The sequence below is a fragment of the Exophiala viscosa genome (assembly GCF_022695815.1).
Source record: "Exophiala viscosa unplaced genomic scaffold EDD37scaffold_1, whole genome shotgun sequence".
Lineage (NCBI taxonomy): Eukaryota > Fungi > Ascomycota > Eurotiomycetes > Chaetothyriales > Herpotrichiellaceae > Exophiala > Exophiala viscosa.
Window position 1 is genome coordinate 1,779,955 of NW_026944353.1, and position 24,796 is coordinate 1,804,750.

Consider the following 24,796-nt stretch of genomic DNA (forward strand, 5'->3'; position numbering starts at 1 on the left):
GCAGACGTTGAGATACCGCAACGATCAGAGGCTGTCATCAGGATGAGCAATAGTAGACAGATTGTTCGTACACCATACAAGAAGACAGAAGACATTGTTGTGTATGAGAAGGGGGAAACCGGCAAAAGGGGTAAGACGACGATGAGATCCCATGTGTGCACCTGCGCAGTCCCCCGTCCCGCAACCAAATCCGAGCCCATGGCCCCCAAAAAACGACCTTGCAGCAGTAGAGGTACAGTAGCGAGTTAGCGACCTTAGTTAAACTGCCCACCAAGAAAACTCGTCCTGTAACAGTCGCCGTCGGCCATGGGTGCAGCTTTCGACTTCAGATCCCATCTTCTTCATCCTACATCCTCCCATACAAGCGCACAAACACACGAATCAGTCGGTGTATACACCAACTCTGCCATTCCATTGGCCTAATCAATCATCGTACTATCGAATTTGAGAAATCCTCTTTGGGGCCGTCCTCTCATTGTCCTCGTCTTCGCGCTCTAATCCCCTCGCTACACTCCATCGATTGGTCCTCTTTGCACCACACCGACCAACCACACACCATCTTTGCGAAACCACTTAAACCAAACACCTCTTTGCGATCTGATTCAAGTCCAACAATAGCAACCGGCGCCGCAACGGCGAGCCTTGCATCGTCCTCCTCCCTTTCCTTATCGCCTATCGGTGGAACCTGGGGAAAGAAATTGTCAGTCTTTCCTGTTGTGGTACGCTTTGTCTATCGACTCCTTGCCTTGCTGGCGCCCTGCACATCCTGCACATCCCATATCCTGTCTTGAAAACGTTCTGGTCCATCTGACAATCATGTCTCAGATATATATCCTTGCTGTGTACCTGCGCTGGTCCGCAGTCTGACTCTGTTTGAGAGCCTCGCAACTCACTACCTGTACGGTCCTTACCCGATCCCCGCCACGTCTCCCTCTCGGACGATAGCGCGCGTTTTCACCAGCGAGGATTCCGCTGGCGCTATACTCACACCGAACGTTGCAAACGCAACAGGCCAAGCCTACTGAATCCATGCGGTCATAGTCTATTCTCTTTCAACTTGAACACACTCTGCCCGAGGCGCACACTGGAGTCCGAATAGAGATGTTGGCGTCTGCGCCCACGATGACTAGGGATCATGGACCCATCTTGGACCGGAACAATATCATAAATGTAAGAGATGGAGAATCACTTTATCAGATATGCATCAAATTGCGCCGCCGCTTGTCAGGTGTGCCAGGTTTCCGCCCCTTCCTGGAGGAAATGGAGGAGCGTGAAGCCGAGGGCTCAGATCCGGTTTCATCGCTGTGGCAATGTTTTCGAAGCGGTCTGCCCTTGCTAACGATTTACAATGCCTCAAACCCTGAAGAGGGCGACCTTCATGTGAACGCGAATCGACCGGAAAGGGTTGGAAAAGAGGCCGCATTTCTCTTCATCAAAGCGTGCATGCTGCAGATGAACATACCAGCGGCGGACACGTTCACAGTCACGGACCTTTACAGCGACAACACTACTGGTTTTGTCAAAGTGACCAAATTAGTCAATCGAGTTCTAGATATCTTGAGATTAAGTGGGAAGCTGCATCCTTCCACTGACAGCGAGGACTCGCGAGAGGGGACGGACAGCGGCTCCAGTGCTCCGGAACAAGCACCCAAGACGATGACCCGGAGACAGCATATCTTGAAAGAATTGGTTGAGACGGAAAGGCAGTATGTTCATCATCTACAAAACTTGCAAGCTCTGAAAAAGGAATTGGAGGAAGTTGGTGCATTGACGGGCGACGCAATTCACAATATCTTCCTCAACCTAAATAACCTTCTGGATTTTGCGCAACGTTTCCTCATCCGCATCGAGCAACAGAACGAAACTCCAGATGATCAGCAAAATTGGGGTCAGCTTTTCGTGCACTACAAAGACCCGTTCAGGCAGTATGAGCCCTTTATTGCCAATCAGAGAAGGTGTGAGACGACATGTCAACAAGAATGGGACAGGATGGTCGAGAAGGCTAGGACGCCATTAGCGCATCAAATGCTGGCGAATTCCACCATCTTGAACGGTTTTCTGCTCAAACCCTTTCAGAGGCTGACAAAATACCCCCTATTGCTCAAGGATCTGCAAAACCAAATCTCGGATGAGCACCTCAAATCCGACTTAGCAGATGCCATTGCAATTATACAAGATGTGTTGATGCAAGCTGATGCGTCCATTGACAAAGAAACACGAGATGACGCCTTAATAGATTTACGGGAGCGCATTGATGACTGGAAGCAATTGCAAATCGACACCTTTGGTGAGCTTCTCCTGCTTGGAACCTTCAACGTCATGAAAGACAGCGGCATGCGATCGGACGAGAAGGAATACCATATTTACCTCTTCAGCCGCATCTTGATCATGTGCAAGGACGTCAATGCGAACAAGCCAAAGAATAGGTTGGCTAACAATAAACCGGCGTTGACTCGAAACGGGAAGCCAAAGATGAATTTGAAAGGTCGGATTTATTTCATCAACGTTATCAGTGTCACATCACAATCCACCCCGGGGCACTATGCGTTGCAGATTTCCTGGAAAGGTGAACAAGCAACAGAGACCTTCAACATCAAGTTCAGGAATGACGATACACTACAAAAGTGGCACACTATGATCGAAACACAAAGGTCGTCATGTATGCTCGAAGCTCGCCAGGCCACAGGAACGACGTCTGACACGCAACTCTTGTCTTTACAGGGCATGAGTATGGAGAATCCATATCTTGCCCAAGAAGAGGACGATGACTACAGTAGACTGTCAGGCACCACTTATGGTGGGACTGACGCTACCGGTTATTCTGAATTCAATATGAGTAGGAACGCTTCAAGCACCAGTCTCCGGTCGCGCTCGGCGACAGGAGGCAGTGGAGGAAGCAACCCTCATTTGTCAGCTGGACGCATGCGAATTCCGACTGGCGAAATGGGAGGCCTCTCCTTGACCACTCGTGGACTACCAACGCAGTCTCCGCAGGACTATGCTGGTGGCTCATACTTTTCTCCCATCGAGCGAGACTCAACGCCACAGTCGACTCTATCCGGCCGGTCGAGTTCGCAATCGGCTTTCGCAGGCTATCAAAGAGGGGCTACTCCGGTCAGCTCTGGCAATCATCGACCTGAGGAATCTTATAGGAATACTGCTCCTGCTGTGGCTCGGAACGCCAATGGTCAGTCTAATGGAAACCCATATCTGGCCAACGGTCGATCGAGAGGACCGCCGCAACCTCCTATGCCCCGTATGCGATCCGCCAGCAGTCCAGATGTGCATCCAATGGTGCAGCAGAGCCGCAAGTATGTCTCTGGTGAGCACGCTCCGAGTGTACCTCCTATTCCAGCACATGTCGCGAAGCAAATGGCTCCTCCGAGTAGGAGTCACAATAATTCTCCAAGCAACGGCCCTCCACCACGCGGAGGCACCCCTCAACAATATGGTCTTCCCCAGGGACCACGGCCAGGAATGCCCAACCACGGTTACACATATGATACTTCATACGCGAACGATGTGAGGAGACCGTCACACGGGGCGTCATTGTCACAAGGCCGGACCTTCTCCCCTCCAGTCTTGTCACCGTCTTCCAGTGATGGAGATTCATACATCCCGAGTCAACTCAAAGCCAAGGTCTGTTTTGACGAGAATTATGTTTCGATGATCATTGCGAGTAACATTCAATTCCGATCACTTGCCGATCGCATTGATGCTAAATTAGCGAGATTCACCAATCATTCGATAGCGTCTGGTTCAGTCCGTTTACGGTACCGAGACGAAGATGGGGACTTCATTCTCATCGACAGTGATGAGGCTGTACATGAGGCGTTGCTCGACTGGCGGGAAACTCATGCTGCCAACTCAACAAACCCTCAAAATGCGGAGCTTTTACTGTTTGCCCACGCTGTGAACGGTGAAAACTTCGCTGGATAAGAGTGCAGAAGTACTTTTCAAGACGTCGATAAAAGGGGTTGTTAATCGGTCGATCCATAGGGTCGAATACCATGAGATGAGTTCACGAATTGATGGGTTACGAAGTTGGATACGGACAGGAACACGGGACATGAATCGCATGGGAAAAGAAGGTATTTTGGGTGAGACCAAGTCGATGCTTCTGGCTGGGATAAAAGAACCAGAGTCGCTTGGTCGTTGATATACATTTGAGTCTTTACATCGATACCTTTGACCTTACACATGACAGCCAATTGTCGATTATATAGGCTGTCCGAGCAAAACAGCTACAAAACAAATGACAATTGCTGTCTCCGAGACGTCGAGTATACTTGTTTCTCGGTCTTTGATAGTGATCAGCCCATGCTGAGGTGTTTCATGGGTACTCATCGACGTTGTGGTGGTGTGTCATATCATTGAGGTCATCACTGGCGAGTCCTTGGCAAGGCTAAGTATATTTGATCATCCGATGTCGCAAAGTCGGTCACTGATGTTTCTTCTGCTACACCTTGACCGAGCAACTTTCTACGTAGCGCCAGTCAATTAAACCGCTTGACCTGTAAGCAGCAAGGGACATCTTCAGAATAAGATCTTGTTTTTGTTCTTGTCGCGGTCTCGTCCATCGCGGCGGCCCAATCGGATCCGAGGAGCATCCTATCTTAGATTCCGTTCTCCGACATTCCATCCAATTCGGGCGGACTTCCCACTGTACGTGTACAGACACCAAGCGAAGCGTCACTTGCAGTTTGCTGGGCGATCAGTAACTCGTTCGCCCCGCCATATCCGATCCTGCAAACCCCATCGACAAGCTTATCGACGCGATAAGCAGGTACAATGTCGACGACAGCACCAGCACCAACTTCCGTTCCATCGGGACCTCCACCCACCGCCCAACGTGGCCCTCCAGACCCAGCAGCCATGAAAGCGAGGGTGATACAGCATATGAACGCCGACCACGCACTCTCCTTACGTCTCTATCTGGCGCACTACGCACACGTCCCGCTACCGGGCACCACGACCGCGGCAATGCAGGATATCACTAACGAGCATATGATCATCACATCGAGCTACGGCAGGCATGTGGTATCGCTCGATCCACCAATGAAATCGCTCATCGAGGCAAGGGAACGACTGGTCGCATTGCACAATGAGTGTCTCGCCGCGTTGGGGCTAAGTGATGTCGTGCTCAAAAGCTACACGCCTCCGGATCGTGCGTGGCAATGCGCCCTGAGCGCTTTGTGTCTCTTGATCTTCGCGACGTTTCCGTTTCGAGAACAGCTACGGCCGGAGTCGGGGAGTGTGATTGCGAGTATTTGGAGTCTCGGTGGACTTGTGCCCGGGTTGGCGAGACTAAGTTATACTTTGCAGCCGTATGTGTTGGGGATCATGGTTGTTTTGCATGGTGCGGAGGCTGTGTGGTTTACGAATAGATTGAAGAGGTATTGGGTCGAGGTCGGGACGTGGGTTTGGTGGTGTTGGGTCGGGGATTGTTTGTTGGAGGGAGTTGGGTGCTTGACGAGGTTTGAACGGGTCGTTGGGCGATTGGAGGCGGAGAAGAAGCACTAAGCGTAAATGGTCAAGACGTCTGGACCATGGGCTGACGTGGAGAGGAGTGGCATGAAATATCGAGTGGTAAAGAGTGTTTGAGCTGGAGTGCTTGTGGATGGGCGAGGCAGAGCATCGTGCACGGTGTCTGTTCAAGTGTGAGGTAGCTGGGACAGCATTCGACCCAGACTACCGTGAGGGACAGAAAACAGAATCTTCGAGGGACAGAATTCAATCCAGACTGCCAGTCGAAAGACAGAACCAGATCTCCATTCGCCTCCATGATAACTAATATATACACATAATTCGAGAAGCATACCAGGGTCATCGCTTCCCGTCATTGTCCAGATATACGCCACTGAATGCTAGCTGATATACTCACTTTTTGCACATTTCGGTCCTGTTCCGTTTCGCTAATGCCGCAAGTCGTTCCTGATACATGCGTCGAGCCCATCCATCGTTCCAATGGTCCCTGGCTCTCTCTCCTGGTCAGTGCTTGAATTCGTACTAGATCCTCGGAGATCTTGCGATTGGTGTCACAATATGCCCTCCTGTCCGCCTCGATGCATTATCGCCAAGGTAATCGTCCGCAAAATCAGTTTCCCTAACCTCGGCCTCGTCGCTGAGGTACGAACTTTGAAGTGCATCTGCTGCATCATCGACTTCGATAGACTGGCGAATTGATTCGCTCATCATGGACTCATCGAGACTTCCTCTCGAGATGTAACTGTCACCCATCTCATTCCCGGATTCAACCTCTGCGTCATCTTCGTCGTCGGACACATCTTCCTCTTCGCCATCTCCTTCCGAGTCTGTAGGTATAAAATCCTCCAAATCTTGCGGTGTGTCTCGCCAGTAGGAGAAGTCGGTGTACTCCTCGCCGCCCTCTTTCACAAGTGTTGCCACAGGCGGAAAGAAGTGGTCTACCAGTTCACGCATGGTCACATAGCTACTCCGGTATTTGTTCAGCGTCAGCAGATCGAGAGAGACATCGGAGTTGGTGTTGATGGTGAAGATCCGGGACGAGGGTATATGGACGCTTCGATAGCTGAGAGCATCCGTGAAACGATTGCCGAAGCCGGCATAGAACGGATTCGTCCGCCCTGGAAAGAGGCCCAGTATATCCCGCAGACACGCCATCTTGAAGACTTCAGGCTTTCGCAGGTATACCTCGCGTCGTAGAGCTGCAATGGTTCGATCCGGGCTCAATATCACAGGACCTCGAGGCAGCTTCCACCCGTCTTGTATGATGCCGTTCAGATATGCGCGGGTAGTATCGGCTTGACCGACCGAACGACTTGTCAGGTACAGAATATTGTAGCCGTTGGCCACGATGTCGGAATACAGTTTTGCAACACCAGCATGTGTCCAGTCCCGACCGACCACGTGAAACAGCTGGCCCAAAGCATCTGATTTTGTTATGGTCCCGTCGATATCGGAAATGACGATTGGGACATCAGCTGTCCAGTAGAACATGTACGCCGTGCATGTGGCGCGGTTCACTGTGAATGAGATCTGATTTTCACCTCGTTTCAGATTGAGTGCTTTGAGCTGGTCGCTTGTCAGGCGCAGAGTCTTCGCGAAATTGCGGCTTTGCTCTCGAGACAACTCGGAAAGTGAAGGAAGGTCTTCCGACTGAGCTCTTTGGTGTTGTAGGTGGTTGGGCCTGCTGGGGAAATCTGGTGAGGGACTTCGGTCACTGTCACTATGGTAACCTGGATCAGAGGCATTGTCAAGCGAGACAGGGTTGGCTTCACCCAGCACAGTGTTGGCGACTTTTCGATTCGCAGCATCACGGGCTTCTTCGCTGCTGTATATCCAGAGATTGCCTTTCTCATCGGTACCAATCAGAGAACCAATGTCATGACTTCCTTCCAGTTCTTCTGAAAGTAGCTTTCGTGCGACAGCTTCAGCTCGGAGAGCTTCGTCTTCACTCGATTTGTAACCAGTCATGTCCAGCATTAGGTCCCCTGATGGGGTTACCTGGGATCGAATGTTCGAGGAAGACAGCTTTTTGGACAAGGTCATTGCCCGGTCGTGTGCCTGCTTCGGCCGCAAGATGGGAGGGCTAGCAGCCGCCTTTGGAGTATCCGAGCCATCAAAAGTGGATTTCGGGAGGTCCGGTACTGTACTGTTGAGATATGCGGCACTGAGCGTGTCAAATTCTGCTCGTGTTGCGATAGGTACAACCTCTTCCGAGGAGGAACGTCCTAATGTGGAAGGAAGTGCCAGAGCAGTTTCGGGTAATGAAGTTCCTGACAAGTCAAGTCTGGAGGAGGGAAAGGACTGAAGGAGAGCTTGATCACTAAGGGTCGTGCCTGCCCGTCTTAGCATCGGAATTGGCTGCGTGGCAGAGCCGGACTCAAAAGTAATGCCAGTCTTTCCAGAGTCGGTAATATCGAGGTACGAAGGTTCTGAAAGGCCGAGAGGAGGTCGATCGTCAGCAGAGACCGGTGGACTGCTTGCCGGCGACATGAGGGGGGACGTTTGTAGAGCTTCCGGGATGTCACTCGAGGTTTCGAAGACAAAGAAAGCCTCGCCACCATCCCCGAGTTTCATAGCATGATCCTGCTTAACGCCATTGACCTTGAACTCGACCTTCTTGTCGGAAGGCCGGAGTAAAGAGAACTTTCCAAAGCGCACGTGAAATGGAGAACAAGCCAGGCTACCATCTTCTTGTTCAACCACAATGACATCAATAGCGCCTGAAAGAGTGGCTGGATTAATGGAGTTCCATGTCTTGGATACGCCGCTCCCCAAACTCCGAACGTACTGCATTGTTGCTGAAAAATGGGTTCGAGAGACCTAGAAACATCAAAGTTGGCGGTCGTCGTCAGAAATAATGTGTTGCCAGAGCATGATCAGAGGTCGCCTGATCTGGTTGATGACCGAGGTATCGATCTAGCGGGAGCTCGGAATGGGAACGTGTAGAGTCAAGCCACGCTCCAGCCACAAGCTGCGAGTAAGAGAGAACGAGGGTAGGAGAATAAGTCAACAGACATGTAAAGCAAATAAACAAGAAGATACAGTGGTTGAGAGAATAGAAGAAGAATGATGGGGTAACATTCGGTACAAACCAAGGAGCATGTCGGAGGAATGAATTGGCATGAAAGAGACACGTTGATGATGCATCTCAACCATTTTAGTACCTGCCAAAACATCTCTATTCTCTCTTTCCTTAACACCTCTAATATTTCCCCAGATATTCCCATCCACAACATCTTCCAACAGGGGCATCGCATGCATCGACATAATACAAAGCACATGTAAAGACAACAACACTTCACCCACACCAAGTCGAGTCCCTACATACCGCGTCTGTCTGTCGTCGCACTATGGCCTCCGTCTAGTTGTCGCAGGTCCGTAGCAGCTACCGAGACCGCATTTTAGAATTCCTGTCTCCGGCGCAACCATCTTCCTCAAATCCGAGAACCTTTGACTACCCAACACACCTGCCCAACATGAGCTCGCCAGCCAACCCTTCTGGTCCGCTTACGCCGCCTGCAGAACCATCCTCACAAGCTCCCCAAACCTCACAGCCCTCTCAAGCCACATCACAACCGCAAGTCGAAGCACTTCTTTCTCAGCCATTAACCTCATTATCAGACGATGGAAAAACTAGAAGACCACGAGATCACCGATTAATACACCTCCTTCTCGCTTCACATGGCATATCAGCCTACCAGCAACGCGTACCCCTGCAGTTGATGGACTTTGCCTATCGTTACACGAGTTCGGTGCTGAGTGATGCGCTACACATTCAAAACGAGGCATACGATCAAGCAGATGTCGGTGCCCAAGGGAAAGGTCGAGGGTCCAAGCAGAATCAAAACAAGACGGAAGAAGGCGACCTGAGCCTGGCCGCCCTACGCATGTCAATAGGCTCGCGAATGGGTTATCAATTTCAGGGTAGTCTGCCCAAAGAGTTTCTGAAGAATTTAGCAGACGAGAGGAACAGGATATCACTCACTGCGCAGTCCAGAGATAGCGAGAAAGGTGGGCCGATGATAGGTGGCGTCCGGATACCCCATGAGAAATACTGTCTGACTGGTGTTGGCTGGGGTTTAAAGGACGAGTGGGACAGCGAAGGTGAGGAGAGTATGGACGAGGCAGAGCCCGAGCCTGAAGATCGACCGGAGCCAGAAGATCTGCAAATGGAAGACAGGGTGGGAGACGAGGATGATGAAGGATTGGGCACGATGGAAGATGTCTTCGGCGATGATGAGGTTGGTGATGAGGAGAACAGAGACGGAGACGCCGAAATGGAAGGCTGAGAGACACGAGATCTCACTGATGATCTTATCCTTTCTCACATAATGCGACTATGATACCCAGGATAGAAGGAAGGACCACATCACTCTATCATACAATTGGCGTTGGGCATGATGCCTTTGCATATCACCTGTGGATGCTCTAAGCAGGTGCCTCAAAAAGGGTTTTGGGTTTCCAGTGAGCAGTCGTTACCTTTTTGATTCATTTACACACCAGCGACAGTCGCACATTCGTGACTTGTTACCACCTATTGGATCTTATATTGCTTGTCACATGGAGGTCAGGGCGAGAATGACCCGAGTCCGAACGGAGCCGGGAAGAGAAGAGGTGGCCATATCCAGTGATCCTCTAATGACCTGCGGGCAGCGTCACCACTGAGAGCGTTCGGTCCGGTGTACACGGCATCCAAGGCACTGGCGGAGAAAGCGGCCTGGGACTTCTTGAGAACTGAGCCCAGGACGTTCGATCTAGTCTGCATCAACCAGACGCATACCCTCGGGTCTTAGCACCAGCACCTAACGAGCAGATCAGCCACGAACTTCACGAATTCGGACCTGACGAAGGATCATGGACGGCGAGCAAAGTGATGTCCCACCCACGCCGATGCCCTGGGTGGTGAATATTACTGAAATTGTCCAGGCGCACATCAATGCATTGTACAAACCTGAGGCTAATGGTCAATATCTCATTGCCAATAGGGCATTCGACTTCCAGATGGTAGTTGATGTCATGTACGAGCATTCTGGCGACAGTGGTTGACTCAAGAAAGTGCCTCGCAGGGGCCCTGGCAGGCAGATGCTAGGCGATCATTTCGTGCCGGATAACATGTGCTCACGGGAGGAGCTGGGTCTCGTGTATGGCGATTCGAGGCTGTGTATCATTGACTGCTGCACACAATATCAGGAAGACAGGAAGAAGTTGCCCTGAGGCAAGGGACAAGCGGCCTTATACTGTATTCCACTTCACAGTCTCTGGCTATGTGACTTGCAGACGAGGTTGACATAATATCTGCGACTATTCTTGCCTACATGGCACTTGCGTCGAAGTCGAGCAGATGACCTTCATGCCATGCAGGTCGCTCTCCCGCTTATCAGCCTAAATTTCTAAGACACAGATTGCCTACTATCTAAGGTATGCATGCTGCAATGACTAGTCCGCGAACGAAGGAGGCTATCACGGCCTGGCCACAACAAGTGGAACGCCTCCAGAATTGTGAACATTCAAGATGCAACCACCACAGCAATTACTACTGTACAAACACAACCACGGCATTAGTGGCTATGTTAGCACCGCCTCTCGACGTCCCATTTCAGCCAGCCTCAGTCGCCCACCCAATGCCCAATGGTTACAAGTTGCGCTGAACATGAAGTATAACAAGGTCGAGTCCGTCCATTTGTAGACGCTTTGATCGGCAAAACTTCATGTCTACACTGTACCACTACCTCATTGAGCAGAGCAAAGTCGGTGGTCAATGGACCTACTCCACACGCAATTCGGTGCGAGTCTCGGAGGTGTGGGAGCATAACGATGGGCGGAGTCGACGTTATTCAAGCCGTTCCATGGTTTTGTCCCAGCCCGATGTAAAGAACTGGCTGCAGACTTCCAATGGCCAAGCAACGTCATCAGGCTCAGACAGCGAGAGCAGTATTCGACGTCTTCGCGCCGTCTGGATTCCCCGCTTGGTCCAGCAACAAAAATTTGACGTTAACGAAGACATCTTCAACCTCGTCCATGATGAGACTGAGCTTGGCCTTGCCCAGAAGTATTGCAAGACAAACAGCGCTGGCATTGGGACGGTACCAAGCCGTTCGCCAACACGACCCTCGCAGCATTTCACTTATCACTCCAAGATCTCATTGGTCTGGACAGCAGATGTGGAACAGCAGGTGACAACCATGATATGCGTTGCCGATGAGCCGAGACTGAACATCCTTGAAGGTTTGATCAACCAGGAGTTCGCCCAACGTGTAGCGGGACATCAGTTGGGATGTGCTCTGTTCAGTATTGTCTTGTTCACTCAGGACATACAGGACATACAAGAAGAAATGAAACAGCAGGTTCGTGAGGTTGAGGTCCGCACAGGACACCACTGGAAACCTCGAAAGGAAACACCTGCTCTTGGAGACCTAATTGCACTAGCAGCGAAGATGAGCGGCAGCAAGACGAGGATAGATTCATGCCTTCGTAAGCAGAGTGTACTGAAAGCGATGATCAGCTTCATCGAGAAAGAAAGTCGCTGCACATGGATCGACGACGATGAAGACATGGCTTCCTATGAGCCGTCGGGAAGTATCCTCAAATCCGTCGCTGTTGTCAAGCAGCGCGTAGCAGGTCAGGAAATTGACATGACTTTTATCCAACGTCGAGTCAGGACGCAGATTGACGCGGTAGGTCGTAGGCTACTATTGAGGCTTTCTGTCAGCGGAGCGAATACTGATGTGTGCACTTAACCTAGATCTATCACCTGATTCAGGAGGATGATGCTTTGTCTGCAGGTGAGATGGCTCGCGACTGCAAATTGTTGGCTATGGCTTCGCAACGTGATTCGGCGAGCATGAAATGCATCGCCGTTGTCACTATGCTTTTCCTACCTGGTACATTCGTGGCGGCCCTCTTGAGTATACCTCTGTTCGATTGGCAGGCGAAATCAACAGAGTTGATGTACCGTACCTCGTACTGGAAACCGAGGATCACTATCTTTCTCGCTCTAACAGTGCCCATCACATTGTTGACATTCGGCGTATGGGGTTTCTGGACTCTGGGACACCTCGTCAAGGACAGAAAAAAGATCGCGTCTGCACAAGCACAGCTACATCTGGAGGATGAGACAAGGACTTTGTCGATGAAGAGGAAACTGTTGATCGAGCAATCTTAGCATGGAAATCCCTTGAGAAGACGTAGTCTGTTAAGGCTTACACGGTAGAGGTACACTGGAAGGCGCCAAGGCCTCATGGCGGAAAATTGGCAGCGGCGGCGGGATCGACGTATGATCTCTACTCTTTTCGGTGGCTCCGGGACTGGCACTGGACTTTGGCTTTTTGCGTGGCAGGACTGTCGACTTGTCAACACATAATTGCGTACTCTTAATTCATTTGCATGGTCGAATCCTTCCTTTGCTTTCACATGCTATCTCATTGAGCGTATGCCTGCCATACCACTCTTGTGGATGGACTCATCTAGATGGCATACAGAGCCATTCGATTGGGCTTCTTATGCCTACCAACTCCTCGCACCACGGGTTCACGTTAAAGGCCGCATGGCTCTCCTCATGCTCCTGGCCGTTATCTGGGCCTTCGCATGGTATAACATCTTCTTGGCTGACCACTTGGACTCCCATGCTGACCGTATGCAGGCTACTATGGCGTGCCTATTCAGTCGTTACCACCCCGAACGAAGTCCTGGTTGAGAAACTCGGTCTTGACATCCCCCCTGCTCCGCTTATTACCCTCGAAGAGATAGCCGAGAACGAGGTGCAAATTACTTGGAAATATACAGAACCTTCATCTTCTATACAAGAACATCATGTCGAGGTCAATGGGAAGGTGGTTGGCACCACACGAAAGCACGATTTCGGCGCGGTCATATACGATCTCACGCCTGGCACAATCTACGACATTCGCGTTTTCTGCGTCAGTACTGGCACCTTCCAGACACCAAGCGCAGCCTTACACGTACGCACGCCCGGGTCTTCCTCGACTTCCTCCCCTGAAGGATCGTCCGAGCCAACTCCAAAAGTCAAAGCCATTCCCGCTCGAAACAATGCAACGCTTGCTCCCATTCCAGCCCCGACGATGTCCCGTGAACTCAGTGGAAGTGTACCAACGGTTCGAAGAGGCACAACGGGACGAAGACCGTCTCCTGCAAACCATAACATCGACTCGCAAGGTTCAGATCTAACGAAAGGCACAGACGACGAGGTGGATGACGATCTGGCAGAGTTGTCCGAACGTTTTCAAAAGGTCCAACAAGATATCGAGGCGGTGGACGTACAGATTCAGGAGGAGGACAAGGAATATGAGGCTGCTCTCAAGGAACAAGAAGCCCGCCGAGATGAGCTGAAGCAAAGCTTGAAAGAAAGGGATGATGCGAGCAATGACCTGCGCAGGCAAGTACATAAGATGGAGGCTGCCAGTCGAACCGCTCAAAGCGAGAAGACTAAGAAACAACGTCTGTTGCAAGAGAAGGAGACTGAACGGCGGAAGCGTCGCAACGATATCGAATTCTGGGAGAAACAGAGCGCTCTGATGAAGAAGGAAGTTGCCGGAATTGAAACCCAGAAAGCCGCCGTTGAGAGTAGAGGTCAGTCGGACCTTACCGAGATCCGAAAGAAGATTGAAGAGGAGCAGAAAGAGGTTGCCATGTTGGAGGAAGACAACAAGGAGAAGGCTCTTCAAATCAAGGCCATGGAAGAAGAGCGCCAGCAAGTGGAAGTGGAGGACGAGACCGATGAAACGCGAGAAGTCGATAGACTCGATCGTGAGCGAGACATGAGATGGAGAGTGAAATTCGACGGCCTTCAACAACATTATTCGCGGCTGTGGGAGGAGCTGAATCAAGTCACCCAGCAGGCTAACATCACTGAGCAGCAAGTCAAGGCTGCACAGGCGGTAAGAGCAAATATGGTTTCCTTCGCGCCGCCGCCATCGTTCGACCCAGAGGCATTCAGACGAGGCATGAGGTCCGTCCGTCGAGCACGGCACACCAGTTCACATGGGAGTAGCATTTCCTCACCTCGAGGTCTGTTCGCTGGCGGAGATTCCTTTCCCACTGCGTTGCAGTACACGTCAGTCACCAATGCGTCTCCCACCACTATTGTGCCGACTTACTTCAATCCCAACAACGGCATGACATTGACTATTCCCTCGGAAATACAAACTCCGGTCGCTGATGATATTGAGCCCGTCACATCAGTTCCGATGAGCCCCAGAGCGGACATGCTCTTACCTGCGGATCTGCTTGGGGATGAATCTGCAGATGAATTGCCGGAAACAGTCCTGGGCGCACCAAGGGAGGGGCCTCCAAATACGGGAACAACACCATTTCCCACAATCGGTTCGCCTGTGCTGTACGATCATGCTCGCCGTACAGAAACTCCCTCCGCCGGATCATCTTCCGGGCGGTCGTTCTCCAGCCCGATGCAGACTTCAGCACCAGCAGTTGAAGCTGATCAGAAGTCTTCTGACTCGAGTTACAAACCAGAAGATACAACCGAGACCATTGAGGAGGAGGACGGGGAGGAACTTGTCCAGCAAACAAGCAAGCCCAAATATATGTCGATGTCGTCCATGTTTGGCCTTCATCGACAACGCGGGAAAACCTCCCTTGCCGATCAACCGCCACCACTAGGTTCGCTCAAGCAAGGCCAGAGTCAGTCCTTCCCAAGAGAGCCTCAAGATCTCGACCCATCCGCACAACCTAGGAGGCGGCTCAGCTATGGCGGTAATTGGGCCTTTCCCGTTATGCGAGGAAATGGCAGCTCGGAAGAAAAGGAGCCGGAATCGTCACGATTTGCATCGGCACGCCGTGCTTTTGCTACCTTTGGCAAGTCGTCGGCTGCTTCTGGGGCGTATGATCCCTTCGCACCAAGGTCAGGCTCATTGGATCCTGGTTTTCGTGGAGAGACATCGTCACCACGCCCATCATCCACTTATTCGTTCGACAAATTGCCGCGTCCGTCCCAAGAGAGTCAATTCCGTGCATGGGGCGCCGACAAGTCTGCATTACGGAACAGCCCTCTTGTTCCAGCAGATTGGAGCTCTTTCCAGTCATTCTCGCGGGCTCATTCCCGTCGTCCATCGTTTGTTCATGAGTCTACGAGCAACTTGTCCCTGCCTGGGAATGAACCCATGATAATTGAGCCGGACAGGAAGATGGGCCGTCCCCTGCAAGCACCTATCGGCACACGTCCAGCATCGTCACAGCAGGCTTCGACTCCAAAGCTCAATCCAGCTGCACCCGCGTTCACCACCTTGTTCAGTAGAAAAAGTGAGAAGGGCAAAGAGAAGAACAAGTCCAAAGACTCTAAGGCAGGCGATGTCGACACTGCTTCGCCACCCGAGTCGAGAAAGTCCAAAGATACCAGTTCTTTGGCTGCCACAATTTCGACTCTGGACTCTGAAACGCTTGATCGTACCGCTTCCGGAACGAGTGCGAATATGTCAGTCGAAAGTACGCCAGTCAAAGCGCCCAACTTCATTTCCAAAATCACTCGGAAAGCCAGCAGCAACAAGTTTGGTAGCTGGAAGGAGAAAGGTGGCGGTTTGTTCTCTAGGAAAGACGCAACAGCACCAAACGGCGAGAACGAGGACGAACAAGGTTCGAGTGAACATCTCGGCAAGAGCCTAGAGAGCACGTCGACTACTCCCAGTGGCGAAGAAAAGAAAACGAGTCGGACAAGTCTGAGTAGCTGGAACTTCATGCCTTCGATGCGTAAGGGTAAGAAGGGAGGCAAGGAGGATTTGACGGCCAGCGAAATCAGTGAGAGTAGCGAAAGAGCAAGTGAAACAGGAGAGGAAAGGGATGATGATGAGGCATGAAATATGATAGAATGAAAGAATATGAGGATGAATTGGTTGATTCCCGTCAATCCCTACAAGCTGAATATTGAATGGCTTGTACAATCATCGAGGTACATTATGTTCAGTACTGTAAGTGCTGAGGTGATGAACCGTGCCACTAAACAACCTTGACTCATTCACCCATATCTTACCCGTAGCAGACTTATCATTTGCCATTTTTCCCGCCATGCAACATCCCAGAATTCTTTGTTTTCTGTTGCGTGTCTCTTGAAGGCTTTCCAATCCCTGTATCCATATTTTACGAGAATGAATCTCTTATTCTCAGAGAGATTTTCCCGCCAGTTTTCAGATGGCAAACTCAAAGTATGCGAAAATGTCTTCGTGTGTTCGTAGCAGAGAATACCTCAAATTGACTAGTCATCCACAGGTTTGAATACGTGCGCAATTTTGAGCGCGATGAGATCTTATTACCCAACACATGGATTGTGGTGAGGATCGATGGGAGGGGGTTTCATAAGTCCGTCTTGATCTCGTGCATTGTGGCTGGCATACATTGACTGATATTTGGGGGAAGATTTTCCAGCCACTATGCCTTCACCAAGCCCAACGACATCCGGGCTCTGGACTTGATGAACAAGGCGGCCGCACATGTCGTTACTACGATCCCGGAGATTGTTCTGGGGTACGGCGTCTCAGACGAATACAGTTTTGTCTTCCATCGGTCGACGAATTTATTTGAACGCCGGGCCGCGAAACTTGTCAGTACTGTCGTGAGTACTTTTACGGCGGCTTATGTTGCGCTGTGGCCTACTTGCTTTACGACTACGGGCGACGGCGAGAATGAAGGTAACGTAGAAGGCGAGGGTAAGGCCAAAGGGGGCCTGGACATCAACATGCTGCCTACATTTGACGGGCGCGCTGTGTTATATCCAAGTTGGGAGAATTTGCGGGATTATTTGAGTTGGAGGCAGGTTGACTGCCACATCAACAACCTCTACAACACTACGTTTTGGGCCCTGGTGAATCAAGGCGGCATGTCGCATACCGAGGCAGAAGAGTTTCTCAAGGGCACGGTATCCGCTGACAAGAATGAGATATTGTGGAGTCGGTTCGGTGTCAATTACAATAATGAGGCTGAGATGTTTAGGAAGGGGAGTGTGGTGTTTAGGGAGTATGCACTTGAGTCGCCGGCTGTCGATCCGACAGTCCACAAAGACGAGAAGGATGATGGTGAAACTGGTGCTTCTGGCACGGGTGAACAGCCCCTGTCCAAGACGCAGATGGAGAAGATGCGCAAGACCAGACAGAAGGCTAAGGTCGTGGTTAGGCATCTGGATATCATCAGGGATGAGTTTTGGGTGCAAAGACCTTGGATACGGTCTGGGAAGCCCGGGAGATTGGTCGACGAGGGGTCTCAAATTTGACGAAGGTTCCAGTTGTATATGGCATAATCTGGGCTGGAAAGGGGTTTAACGCACATCGAAATGGTCATGTACAGTATTGTCATGGCACAGAAATCATCATTCATCAATCATACAGATCACTCATTACTTTCACTGTTTGGCAGCTTTTTCGGCCTTTCTCTTCTTCCGCTCTGCTCGTCGAGCGGCTTTTACAGCGGCATCTTCAGTCTCAGTGGAATCGGCGACCTGACCACCCTCTTCCTGCCGCTGCCGCTCTTTCTCCTCTTTCCTTTTACGCCGCCGTTCTCGTCGCTGTTCTTTGGTCTCGCCATGTTGGTCTTCAATCACTGGCGTGCTCGTTTCCGCGTCCTGCACCTCCGAATTTCGCTTCCTTTTCTTCTTATCCGACCGCGCCTCAAGGTACTCGCTGACCTGCTTGAACTCTTCGACGGGACTAGGTTTCTCTGTTCGGTCCCGACGTTTTTCATCCTTGTCCCGCAACGCGATATACTCGCCTACCGTCTCAAACTCGGTAGCTGGATCGGTCTTTTGCTTTTTCTTCTTCGACGATACCCCGTCATCGGTTTCAAATACATCGCTCTTCCGTTTGGTACTCGATCTTTTCAACTCCTCGAGTTTGCCCAACGTTCCTTCCATCTGCTGACCCTTAATGAAGAACGTGTACAGCCCGCTGTGTTTGCGCGTGGTGTATTCGTGCACAACGGGCGTTGACGTGCCACTACTTCGTTCACTCTCGGTTTTGCCGATGTTGCCCAGTGCGCTTTCGAAGCCTTTGAGCCACCATTCATTTCCGGCTTGTGGTTCGTGGGCCTTTTTGCCGATACCCAAGCGGCCTTTACGTTGCGATACGAGAAGCGGTTTGACGAGGCCGACGCCATTATTGCCGACTTTGGCTGGGTCGTAGGCTAGACCACGATGGCCTTTCTGCTTGTATGGTTGTGAATCGAGGGAGTGGCCGGGTCCTGCCCAGCCCAGGGAGAGGAGGTGTGCGTGGGCGTCCATAGGTTCGGAGGACAGGAAGGGAATTGAGGTCGGTACTCAGTCAAGGAGATGTTAGCATGATTGACATTCGAGGTTTACGTCTGTAGCACTGGCTTCGAGGTGGAAGGCGAAAAGAAGATCTCTATCCGTTCCTCATTTTTGCGACCATCTGCGGTCGGGCCCAAAATAAAAATAACAAAAAATATCCAGGCGGGCCGCTCCGCAGCAACAGGGTCAAGCCTGGTTAATGTTTGGGCGGCAAGGTAGCAAGGAAGCTTAGATAATGACTTATTCAGCGCCCGAGTGCCATGACCAGCTATGTTTCCGACGCTCCCTCGGCATAGAGAACCCCTCCTTTCGAACACCCAGCAAGTCCAGGTAGGTTTGTACGAGTACTGGCATCATGATCCAACTATGTACGCATCAGGAAGGCCGTTACAGGCTGTATCGTTTACAGGCAAGACTTCTTCTCAAGCCACTCATTGCCGTCCACGTTCCCGTTCCAACCTTAGAATCTACTGCTTCGCTACAAGTGTCCCAACATACACGTCGTGACTCTCTGCACCCATCCTGCTGACACCTCCCTTGTCTTTCGCCTTACTCAGAAATGGTCTTCCGCAGTGGCCCCGTTGCTCCAGGTGTCGCATTTGTCACAGGCGGTGCGCGAGGGCTGGGAAATGCCATCGGAGTGTCATTTGCCAAAGAAGGTGCCAGAGGAGTATGTCTGGTCGACATCCTAGACGAGGCTGCCTTTGAAGAAGGCAAAGAGAACGTTGAAAAGTACGGCACAAAGGTACGTCGAGGTGTGAAGCCAGTCTTCTGAAGTGCTCGGCCACATACGTAGAGGTCGGCCACGAGCGCCAGCTGGCAGTACACGCCGACAAGAGCTTTCGCCATCTAACCGCACGTGTGCTATAGGTGTTATGTATCCGGGCGGACGTGACCAAGGAAGCAGACGTTGAAAGAGCGGTCGGAGAGGCGGTCAAGGAGTTTGGACGGATTGATTATGCAGCGTTAGTATCATCCACGTTGAACTCATCGTCCTTTTCCGCCAGATGCTTTAGCGGAGAGTGCTTTCGCGACGCTGACACTGGGGACAGCAACTTCGCGGGCATCATCGGTCCCCTCGATGTGACATGGGACACTGACACCGAGGAATGGAGACGCGTCATCGAAGTCAACACAGTTGGCGTCTGGCTCTGCAATAAGTACGAGCTGAGACAGATGATGAAGCAGGAATCGATCGAAGTGTAAAACACCCTGCCCGTCCTTTGACGTGCACACCACTGTATTGTGCCGAGCCAGACAGCTGAAATTGAAAGTCAGTGAAGAAGGCCGACCTCCTCAACGCGGCTCGATTGTCAACTGCGCGTCCGTCAACTCGATCCAAGCCGGAGCCGGGACCACGGGCTACACGGCATCGAAACATGCCGTTCTAGGACTCACAAAAGCTGTAGGTTGCGGCTGGCGCATACTCTACTCAGGATGCTGAGTCTCAATTCTGCAGGCTAGCCTCGAAGCCCGCTCGCACGATATCCGCATCAACGCTGTCTCTCCGGGCTTCTTGCTAACCAAATTGCTTGACCCACTCGTAGAGCAGGGCGATAGCGGAATGGCAACCTGGGGGCAGTACGAGGCTCGGCAGGGTCGAAAGGCTGCATTCGATGAGGTCGGTGACGTTGTTGTGCTGCTGAGTACGCCGAGGATGAGTCTTGTCGTGGGCCACAACTTGGTCATTGATGGGTATGTTCTGCGCGCTTCCATCTTGCAGTCGCATAGTAGGCCTGGTGTAGATGCTGACATTGCCTTTTTCACAGGGGTTTCACGATAAACGAGAATACAACTTAGTTGAAACAGACCAGGCACACGAGAAAGACTGAGTGAGACTGCGAAAGTGCGCAAGGTGAGCCAAAGGTCTACATGTATGTATACATATATATGAATAAACTTTTGCAACCTTGAAGGCAGACCAGGCTCTCTGATCAATAGACCCATGACATCTTCCATCGCTGTCGAGGGATGCCCGTACCTGCCTCGAATTCGAATCCGGAGACGTGTATGTCTCCTGGACAATATCTACCCTGCTAATCAATTCATATATGGTCGGGTGACGTTGATGCGAGCCTCGGACATTCAGCTACCAAGGTGCATATCGGATGGCTAGGTACCAGCAATGCCAGCATTGCTGGTATCGCCGGTTCGTGCTGCAGACCGAGAGGCGCGGTACCTTGTCGTTCTGGGCCAATTCCCGGTTTCTTCCTGTGGGTGGTGAGTACGTTGATGAGGACGCCGTCCAAACGACCCTAGGATAGATTCGTTCCCAGTCGTGGCCACATGTAGCATATGCTGGCTGGCACATTGGCTTCCAGTGAAGTCAAGCTAGCGGAGAACCAGACTTCCTGTCGCGTGACTGCTCTGCAATGACTCTTCGGCACTTCGACGGGGGAGGAGTAGGAGTTGGCCTCGGCTACTCGGCCGTGGGACCGGAATTCTGACCGACGTGTGGTCCAGTAGGGAGCCAGACTTAGCGAAGGCTGTGTTGTGACCTGGCAATTGTCTTATTGACGCCATCACCCCGTCCAGGCGGCCCTTGAAAAATCGACGGTCTCATCAGAAGCTGCAATGTCATGTTGCATTTCCGGGAACTTCTTGAAGAAGCCAGGCTTCATCGTCCAATTCTTGAAGTTGTAAGCATATTCCAGGAATAACTTGGACACTTCGTAGCGGTTGGTGGTAGGGTTATAGGCGAAGATATCCCGATCGGAGTACGGCCAGTGAAAGTTGAAATTTTCCACGAATGCAGCCGAAAAGGTGCCGGTCGCAGTATACTTTTTGTGCTCGAATACTAGACGGTCGCGTAGACTGGGCCTGTAATAGCAAGAGTGAGAACGAGATGTCTCCAAGCAACATGGGTGTTGACATACCATATGAGGAAATCGATTACAGCGGGATGTTGGATCTTCTCTTGCGACGGCCTGTAGACGTTAGTTGCGTCAAGTACGCGAAGTAGTGAAACGATGACAAACGTACCTGGGTCTCAGAAATACCGGCACGCGAGCGAGGTTCTCCTTGGTCGGATTCTCGCGGTATTGAAGCAGTGTCTGACATACATACATCAATGCAACTCTCTGTGCTTTTGACGTCCAGGTGCCGAATACCCTCTGATCAACTTGGCGCAGTGCCTGCCATACAGGATGCTGCGCCTCGGGACCGATGTTATCCCAGCCCCAAATCGCTGCCTTGAACGGGACATGCAGGTCGAGTTCTGTGTTGGTCATGACAGGTTCCTTTATAGAATCCATAGCCGATATGAACGCGCCGTTAGAAACGTGCCATTTGTCCTCGTCCGGCGCGACTTTGACGGTCTCTGCTGCAGGGAAGCGGTAGTCGAACGGAGAAGGAGTGGCGGTGGCACCCCAGCCTTGCATGCTGGAAGGGCCCATTTCGAACATTTCTAGCAGCGTATCGGGATTGAAGTCGAAGAAATTCTCGAGCCCAGTTAGTCCTCCTGTAGCGGCAGGTTGAGGAAAGGCGATGTCCAGACCGGTCCCACTACCATTTGCATTGACAAGGTCAGTGACTTCCGAGGTGTCTGTCGATACCGAATTGTGCCTATCGTCCACAATCTGCTCGTCAATTTGCGGGTCTGGTTGCTCGACCGGAGTGGGAGTGATGGCTTCCTGGGAGCAGGCGCACTCAGATAGAGCACTGCACCCACATGGTTTCAAGGATTTAGAATCCTTGGACTGATCGTCGGTGGTAAGGATGGCCTGATCAATGGTGTTGCGCATCTTGAGTAAGGCATTGCGAAGTCGGTGGTTGTCATTTTGCAGGTTATCCACGATGCGCGTTAGGCTGGCGATTTCACCTTGCTTGTCCCCAGCTTCGAGACTGCTAAGCCGTTGCTCGAGGAAGGAAATACGGTTCTTCGTTCGTTCACGGGTAGCTCGTTGAGCGAGGCGATCCTGGATTCTTTTCCTTTCGGCTCGACTGTCGTCAGAATCTCGCCGGCGAGATTTGCTCGACGTGGGCACGGCAGCATCCATTGTCGTATCCATGGCTGACTTACATATCGCAAGGGTACCAATCTGAGAGTCTTCTGACCTGAAATTCCAGAGTCAGTGTTTCATGAAGAGGTACTCGGTTAAAAGGCGGAGTCGACAACAGCGCTACGCAAGAGAACCGAGGTGAACGGCTCCAGGGAATTGCATTTCCCCGGCATTCACCTCCACCCTCCGCTTTTAGCATCCTTGGGGAGAAAGAGCCGGGGATAGATAGCAACAGCTCACATCAATATCATCCTCGATTAAAGGTCTCCCTTGACTCGTAGTGATGTCCATCGCAATCGTGACAATGTTTTTCTGGGTGAACGCGAATGAAGAGGAGGCGGCGAAATGAAGACACGGCAAGGGCGGCTTGACGCAGCGGCTGACTCTTAAAGCAGCATAAGACACCTTGTACTACTGTAGAAGCCAAAAACGGCATGACTCAATATCTCTTTTACATTACGACGATCGACTAGACCTCAAGAAAGCGATGTTCGGACCTACGAATTTCACATAAATGCCATCAATACCAGGCCCAGTGACCGAAGGATCCAAGATCTGGTCACCCGAACACCTCTTCGACAACACTGACTCAGACCTCTGGCCCAAGGTCCACAAGCACCTCAATGCCCACGAGTTCCGAGCCGCAATAACCACGGCCTTCGAACTACCGACAGGCGATAATTTCACATACCATGCCACCGCATCCGTAAATTTGGCTCAAGTGGAAGCCGCCATCCACGCTGGAAGAGCCAACGGCCTTCATGCATGGTACGTCGAGCCAGTAGGAAGCGATGGCGAAGCAGACCCCGAGTCCGCACTCCCAGGTCAACCATCCCTCCGAATATCAGGCTATCCACCAGCCCCCGACATTCAAGCCCACATCTTGATATTCGACCCGACCAAGTCGGCCGCCAATAGTCTAAAGTCTTTATCAGCCAACGCAAAGAAAGGATCCCTGCGCGCCACAGTAGCAGAATACCTTCTCAGCAAACGCTATCTCGACTCCTCTATCACGGTGCCTAAGCTCAAGATCCCGTCGTCTCAGAATGGCGATGCAGCAGGCCCCCAAAACCCAGCTCTCGACTTCTGGGCATACGCCTGTCTAGCCCTCGAGTATGCAGGACCCAACGCCAATACGGCGGAAGTCAAGTCCTCACACCACATGCTGCCCATTTACATGCACCACTTCGGCTGTGTGGTGCCATCGTACGAATCTCTTCAAATCATCAATAAGCTTGCCGCCGGTCGGTCAGTTCTCGACATGGGCAGCGGCAACGGCTACTGGACACTAATGCTGCGGCGCGCAGGCGTCAATGTCGTCGCCGTTGATAGCGGCCAGAGTCGATGGCGCACGACCTGGATATCCGACACCATAGCCACAGATGGTGTACAGTACCTGCGCAAACGATCGGGCTGCGCAGATCATGTGCTCTTGCTGGTGTACCCGATCGTCGGCGGTGACTTTACGCGCAAAGTCCTCGATGCGTATTCTGGCGATGTCATCGTCGTGGCAGGCACGCAGAATGGGAACGGGTATACGGGCTTCAAAGACATGATGATCGATGAGTACATGGCCAAAGAGAAACCGGACTGGCAGAAGGTTTGCCAGGTCGCACTCCCGAGCTTCGCCGGCAAGGATGATGCATTATTCGCGTTTCGGCGGAAAGCGTAGAGCATTATGGCTTCAATCGCCAAGCTGCGAGTAATGATGGGTGCGGCAGAACGTGGTCGGCGGCCATATGGACAGTCACACACCGTAACTTGTAATTGTAGATGAACACGCAGACAGGGTTCGAAGTCATATAGCAACATTCAAAAAAAGCAAAAACTTTGCCCACAAACTCCAAGATCCGGTGATCAGAGAGGTTGTAGGTAGTGAAACCAGGCGAACTGATTTTTTTCCGTCGAACGTAATAACGGGAGGAATGAACCCTGGTGAATCTAGGGGCTGGATAGACAGTGACTGCACCCTATGGATTTAGGGGAGGATTTCAGAAGGATTGGGGGAGGGTGCAGTGACTGTCTGATCCAGGCTATAACCACTCAGCCA

General features: G+C 51.6%; 11 protein-coding genes across 11 annotated transcripts; 8 read left to right on the top strand and 3 right to left on the bottom strand.

Moving 5' to 3' along the window:
* Positions 1–1,122: 1,122 nt before the first annotated feature.
* On the top strand, positions 1,123–3,939 carry EDD37DRAFT_644814 (cell division control protein 24; the record flags this gene model as incomplete). The annotated part of the gene is made up of 1 exon (XM_062817553.1): positions 1,123–3,939. One exon carries the CDS (start codon positions 1,123–1,125, stop codon positions 3,937–3,939), a length of 2,817 nt encoding a protein of 938 aa, XP_062674930.1.
* A 523-nt stretch (positions 3,940–4,462) lies between these two features.
* Positions 4,463–5,768, top strand: EDD37DRAFT_615910 (uncharacterized protein). The gene has a single exon (XM_062815635.1). It carries the CDS (start codon positions 4,792–4,794, stop codon positions 5,521–5,523), a length of 732 nt encoding a protein of 243 aa, XP_062674931.1. The 5' UTR covers positions 4,463–4,791; the 3' UTR covers positions 5,524–5,768.
* Positions 5,769–5,919: 151 nt separating this feature from the next.
* Positions 5,920–8,609, bottom strand: EDD37DRAFT_33985 (Lipin/Ned1/Smp2-domain-containing protein). The gene has a single exon (XM_062811680.1). The coding sequence runs from the start codon at positions 8,278–8,280 to the stop codon at positions 6,010–6,012; it is 2,271 nt and encodes a 756-aa protein (XP_062674932.1). The 5' UTR covers positions 8,281–8,609; the 3' UTR covers positions 5,920–6,009.
* A 1-nt stretch (position 8,610) lies between these two features.
* Positions 8,611–10,045, top strand: EDD37DRAFT_33984 (transcription initiation factor TFIID subunit D7). Its single transcript, XM_062811678.1, has one exon. It carries the CDS (start codon positions 8,964–8,966, stop codon positions 9,774–9,776), a length of 813 nt encoding a protein of 270 aa, XP_062674933.1. The 5' UTR covers positions 8,611–8,963; the 3' UTR covers positions 9,777–10,045.
* An 810-nt stretch (positions 10,046–10,855) lies between these two features.
* Positions 10,856–12,783, top strand: EDD37DRAFT_33911 (uncharacterized protein). Its single transcript, XM_062811668.1, has 2 exons — positions 10,856–12,161; positions 12,230–12,783. Exons 1-2 carry the CDS (start codon positions 11,196–11,198, stop codon positions 12,647–12,649), a joined length of 1,386 nt encoding a protein of 461 aa, XP_062674934.1. The 5' UTR covers positions 10,856–11,195; the 3' UTR covers positions 12,650–12,783.
* On the top strand, positions 12,571–16,420 carry EDD37DRAFT_34157 (uncharacterized protein). Its single transcript, XM_062811694.1, has 2 exons — positions 12,571–13,074; positions 13,127–16,420. Exons 1-2 carry the CDS (start codon positions 12,917–12,919, stop codon positions 16,308–16,310), a joined length of 3,342 nt encoding a protein of 1,113 aa, XP_062674935.1. The 5' UTR covers positions 12,571–12,916; the 3' UTR covers positions 16,311–16,420.
* A 221-nt stretch (positions 16,421–16,641) lies between these two features.
* Positions 16,642–17,716, top strand: EDD37DRAFT_644820 (tRNA guanylyltransferase; the record flags this gene model as incomplete). Its single annotated transcript, XM_062817554.1, has 3 exons — positions 16,642–16,655; positions 16,720–16,809; positions 16,867–17,716. 3 exons carry the CDS (start codon positions 16,642–16,644, stop codon positions 17,714–17,716), a joined length of 954 nt encoding a protein of 317 aa, XP_062674936.1.
* Positions 17,717–17,793: 77 nt separating this feature from the next.
* EDD37DRAFT_615922 (uncharacterized protein) lies at positions 17,794–18,913 on the bottom strand. The gene has a single exon (XM_062815636.1). The coding sequence runs from the start codon at positions 18,716–18,718 to the stop codon at positions 17,846–17,848; it is 873 nt and encodes a 290-aa protein (XP_062674937.1). The 5' UTR covers positions 18,719–18,913; the 3' UTR covers positions 17,794–17,845.
* Positions 18,914–19,068: 155 nt separating this feature from the next.
* On the top strand, positions 19,069–20,631 carry EDD37DRAFT_615930 (uncharacterized protein). Its single transcript, XM_062815637.1, has 6 exons — positions 19,069–19,490; positions 19,616–19,710; positions 19,798–19,947; positions 20,024–20,150; positions 20,205–20,440; positions 20,515–20,631. The coding sequence occupies exons 1-6, from the start codon at positions 19,305–19,307 to the stop codon at positions 20,543–20,545; spliced, it is 825 nt and encodes a 274-aa protein (XP_062674938.1). The 5' UTR covers positions 19,069–19,304; the 3' UTR covers positions 20,546–20,631.
* A 636-nt stretch (positions 20,632–21,267) lies between these two features.
* Positions 21,268–22,755, bottom strand: EDD37DRAFT_644823 (uncharacterized protein; the record flags this gene model as incomplete). Its single annotated transcript, XM_062817555.1, has 3 exons — positions 21,268–21,565; positions 21,622–21,672; positions 21,728–22,755. 3 exons carry the CDS (start codon positions 22,753–22,755, stop codon positions 21,268–21,270), a joined length of 1,377 nt encoding a protein of 458 aa, XP_062674939.1.
* A 320-nt stretch (positions 22,756–23,075) lies between these two features.
* Positions 23,076–24,611, top strand: EDD37DRAFT_615934 (uncharacterized protein). The gene has a single exon (XM_062815638.1). It carries the CDS (start codon positions 23,261–23,263, stop codon positions 24,416–24,418), a length of 1,158 nt encoding a protein of 385 aa, XP_062674940.1. The 5' UTR covers positions 23,076–23,260; the 3' UTR covers positions 24,419–24,611.
* Positions 24,612–24,796: the final 185 nt, after the last annotated feature.

Coding starts and splice junctions, on each gene's coding strand:
- EDD37DRAFT_615930 (XM_062815637.1), top strand. CDS start 19,305: ATGGTCTTCCGCAGTGGCCCCGTTGCTCCAGGTGTCGCATTTGTCACA. Junction 19,948..20,023: donor AAGCAGGAATCGATCGAAGT/GTAAAACACCCT, acceptor ATTGAAAGTCAG/TGAAGAAGGCCGACCTCCTC. Junction 20,441..20,514: donor CACAACTTGGTCATTGATGG/GTATGTTCTGCG, acceptor CCTTTTTCACAG/GGGTTTCACGATAAACGAGA.
- EDD37DRAFT_615922 (XM_062815636.1), bottom strand. CDS start 18,718: ATGGACGCCCACGCACACCTCCTCTCCCTGGGCTGGGCAGGACCCGGC.
- EDD37DRAFT_34157 (XM_062811694.1), top strand. CDS start 12,917: ATGCCTGCCATACCACTCTTGTGGATGGACTCATCTAGATGGCATACA. Junction 13,075..13,126: donor GTTATCTGGGCCTTCGCATG/GTATAACATCTT, acceptor GACCGTATGCAG/GCTACTATGGCGTGCCTATT.
- EDD37DRAFT_33911 (XM_062811668.1), top strand. CDS start 11,196: ATGTCTACACTGTACCACTACCTCATTGAGCAGAGCAAAGTCGGTGGT. Junction 12,162..12,229: donor TCAGGACGCAGATTGACGCG/GTAGGTCGTAGG, acceptor CACTTAACCTAG/ATCTATCACCTGATTCAGGA.
- EDD37DRAFT_33984 (XM_062811678.1), top strand. CDS start 8,964: ATGAGCTCGCCAGCCAACCCTTCTGGTCCGCTTACGCCGCCTGCAGAA.
- EDD37DRAFT_615910 (XM_062815635.1), top strand. CDS start 4,792: ATGTCGACGACAGCACCAGCACCAACTTCCGTTCCATCGGGACCTCCA.
- EDD37DRAFT_615934 (XM_062815638.1), top strand. CDS start 23,261: ATGCCATCAATACCAGGCCCAGTGACCGAAGGATCCAAGATCTGGTCA.
- EDD37DRAFT_33985 (XM_062811680.1), bottom strand. CDS start 8,280: ATGCAGTACGTTCGGAGTTTGGGGAGCGGCGTATCCAAGACATGGAAC.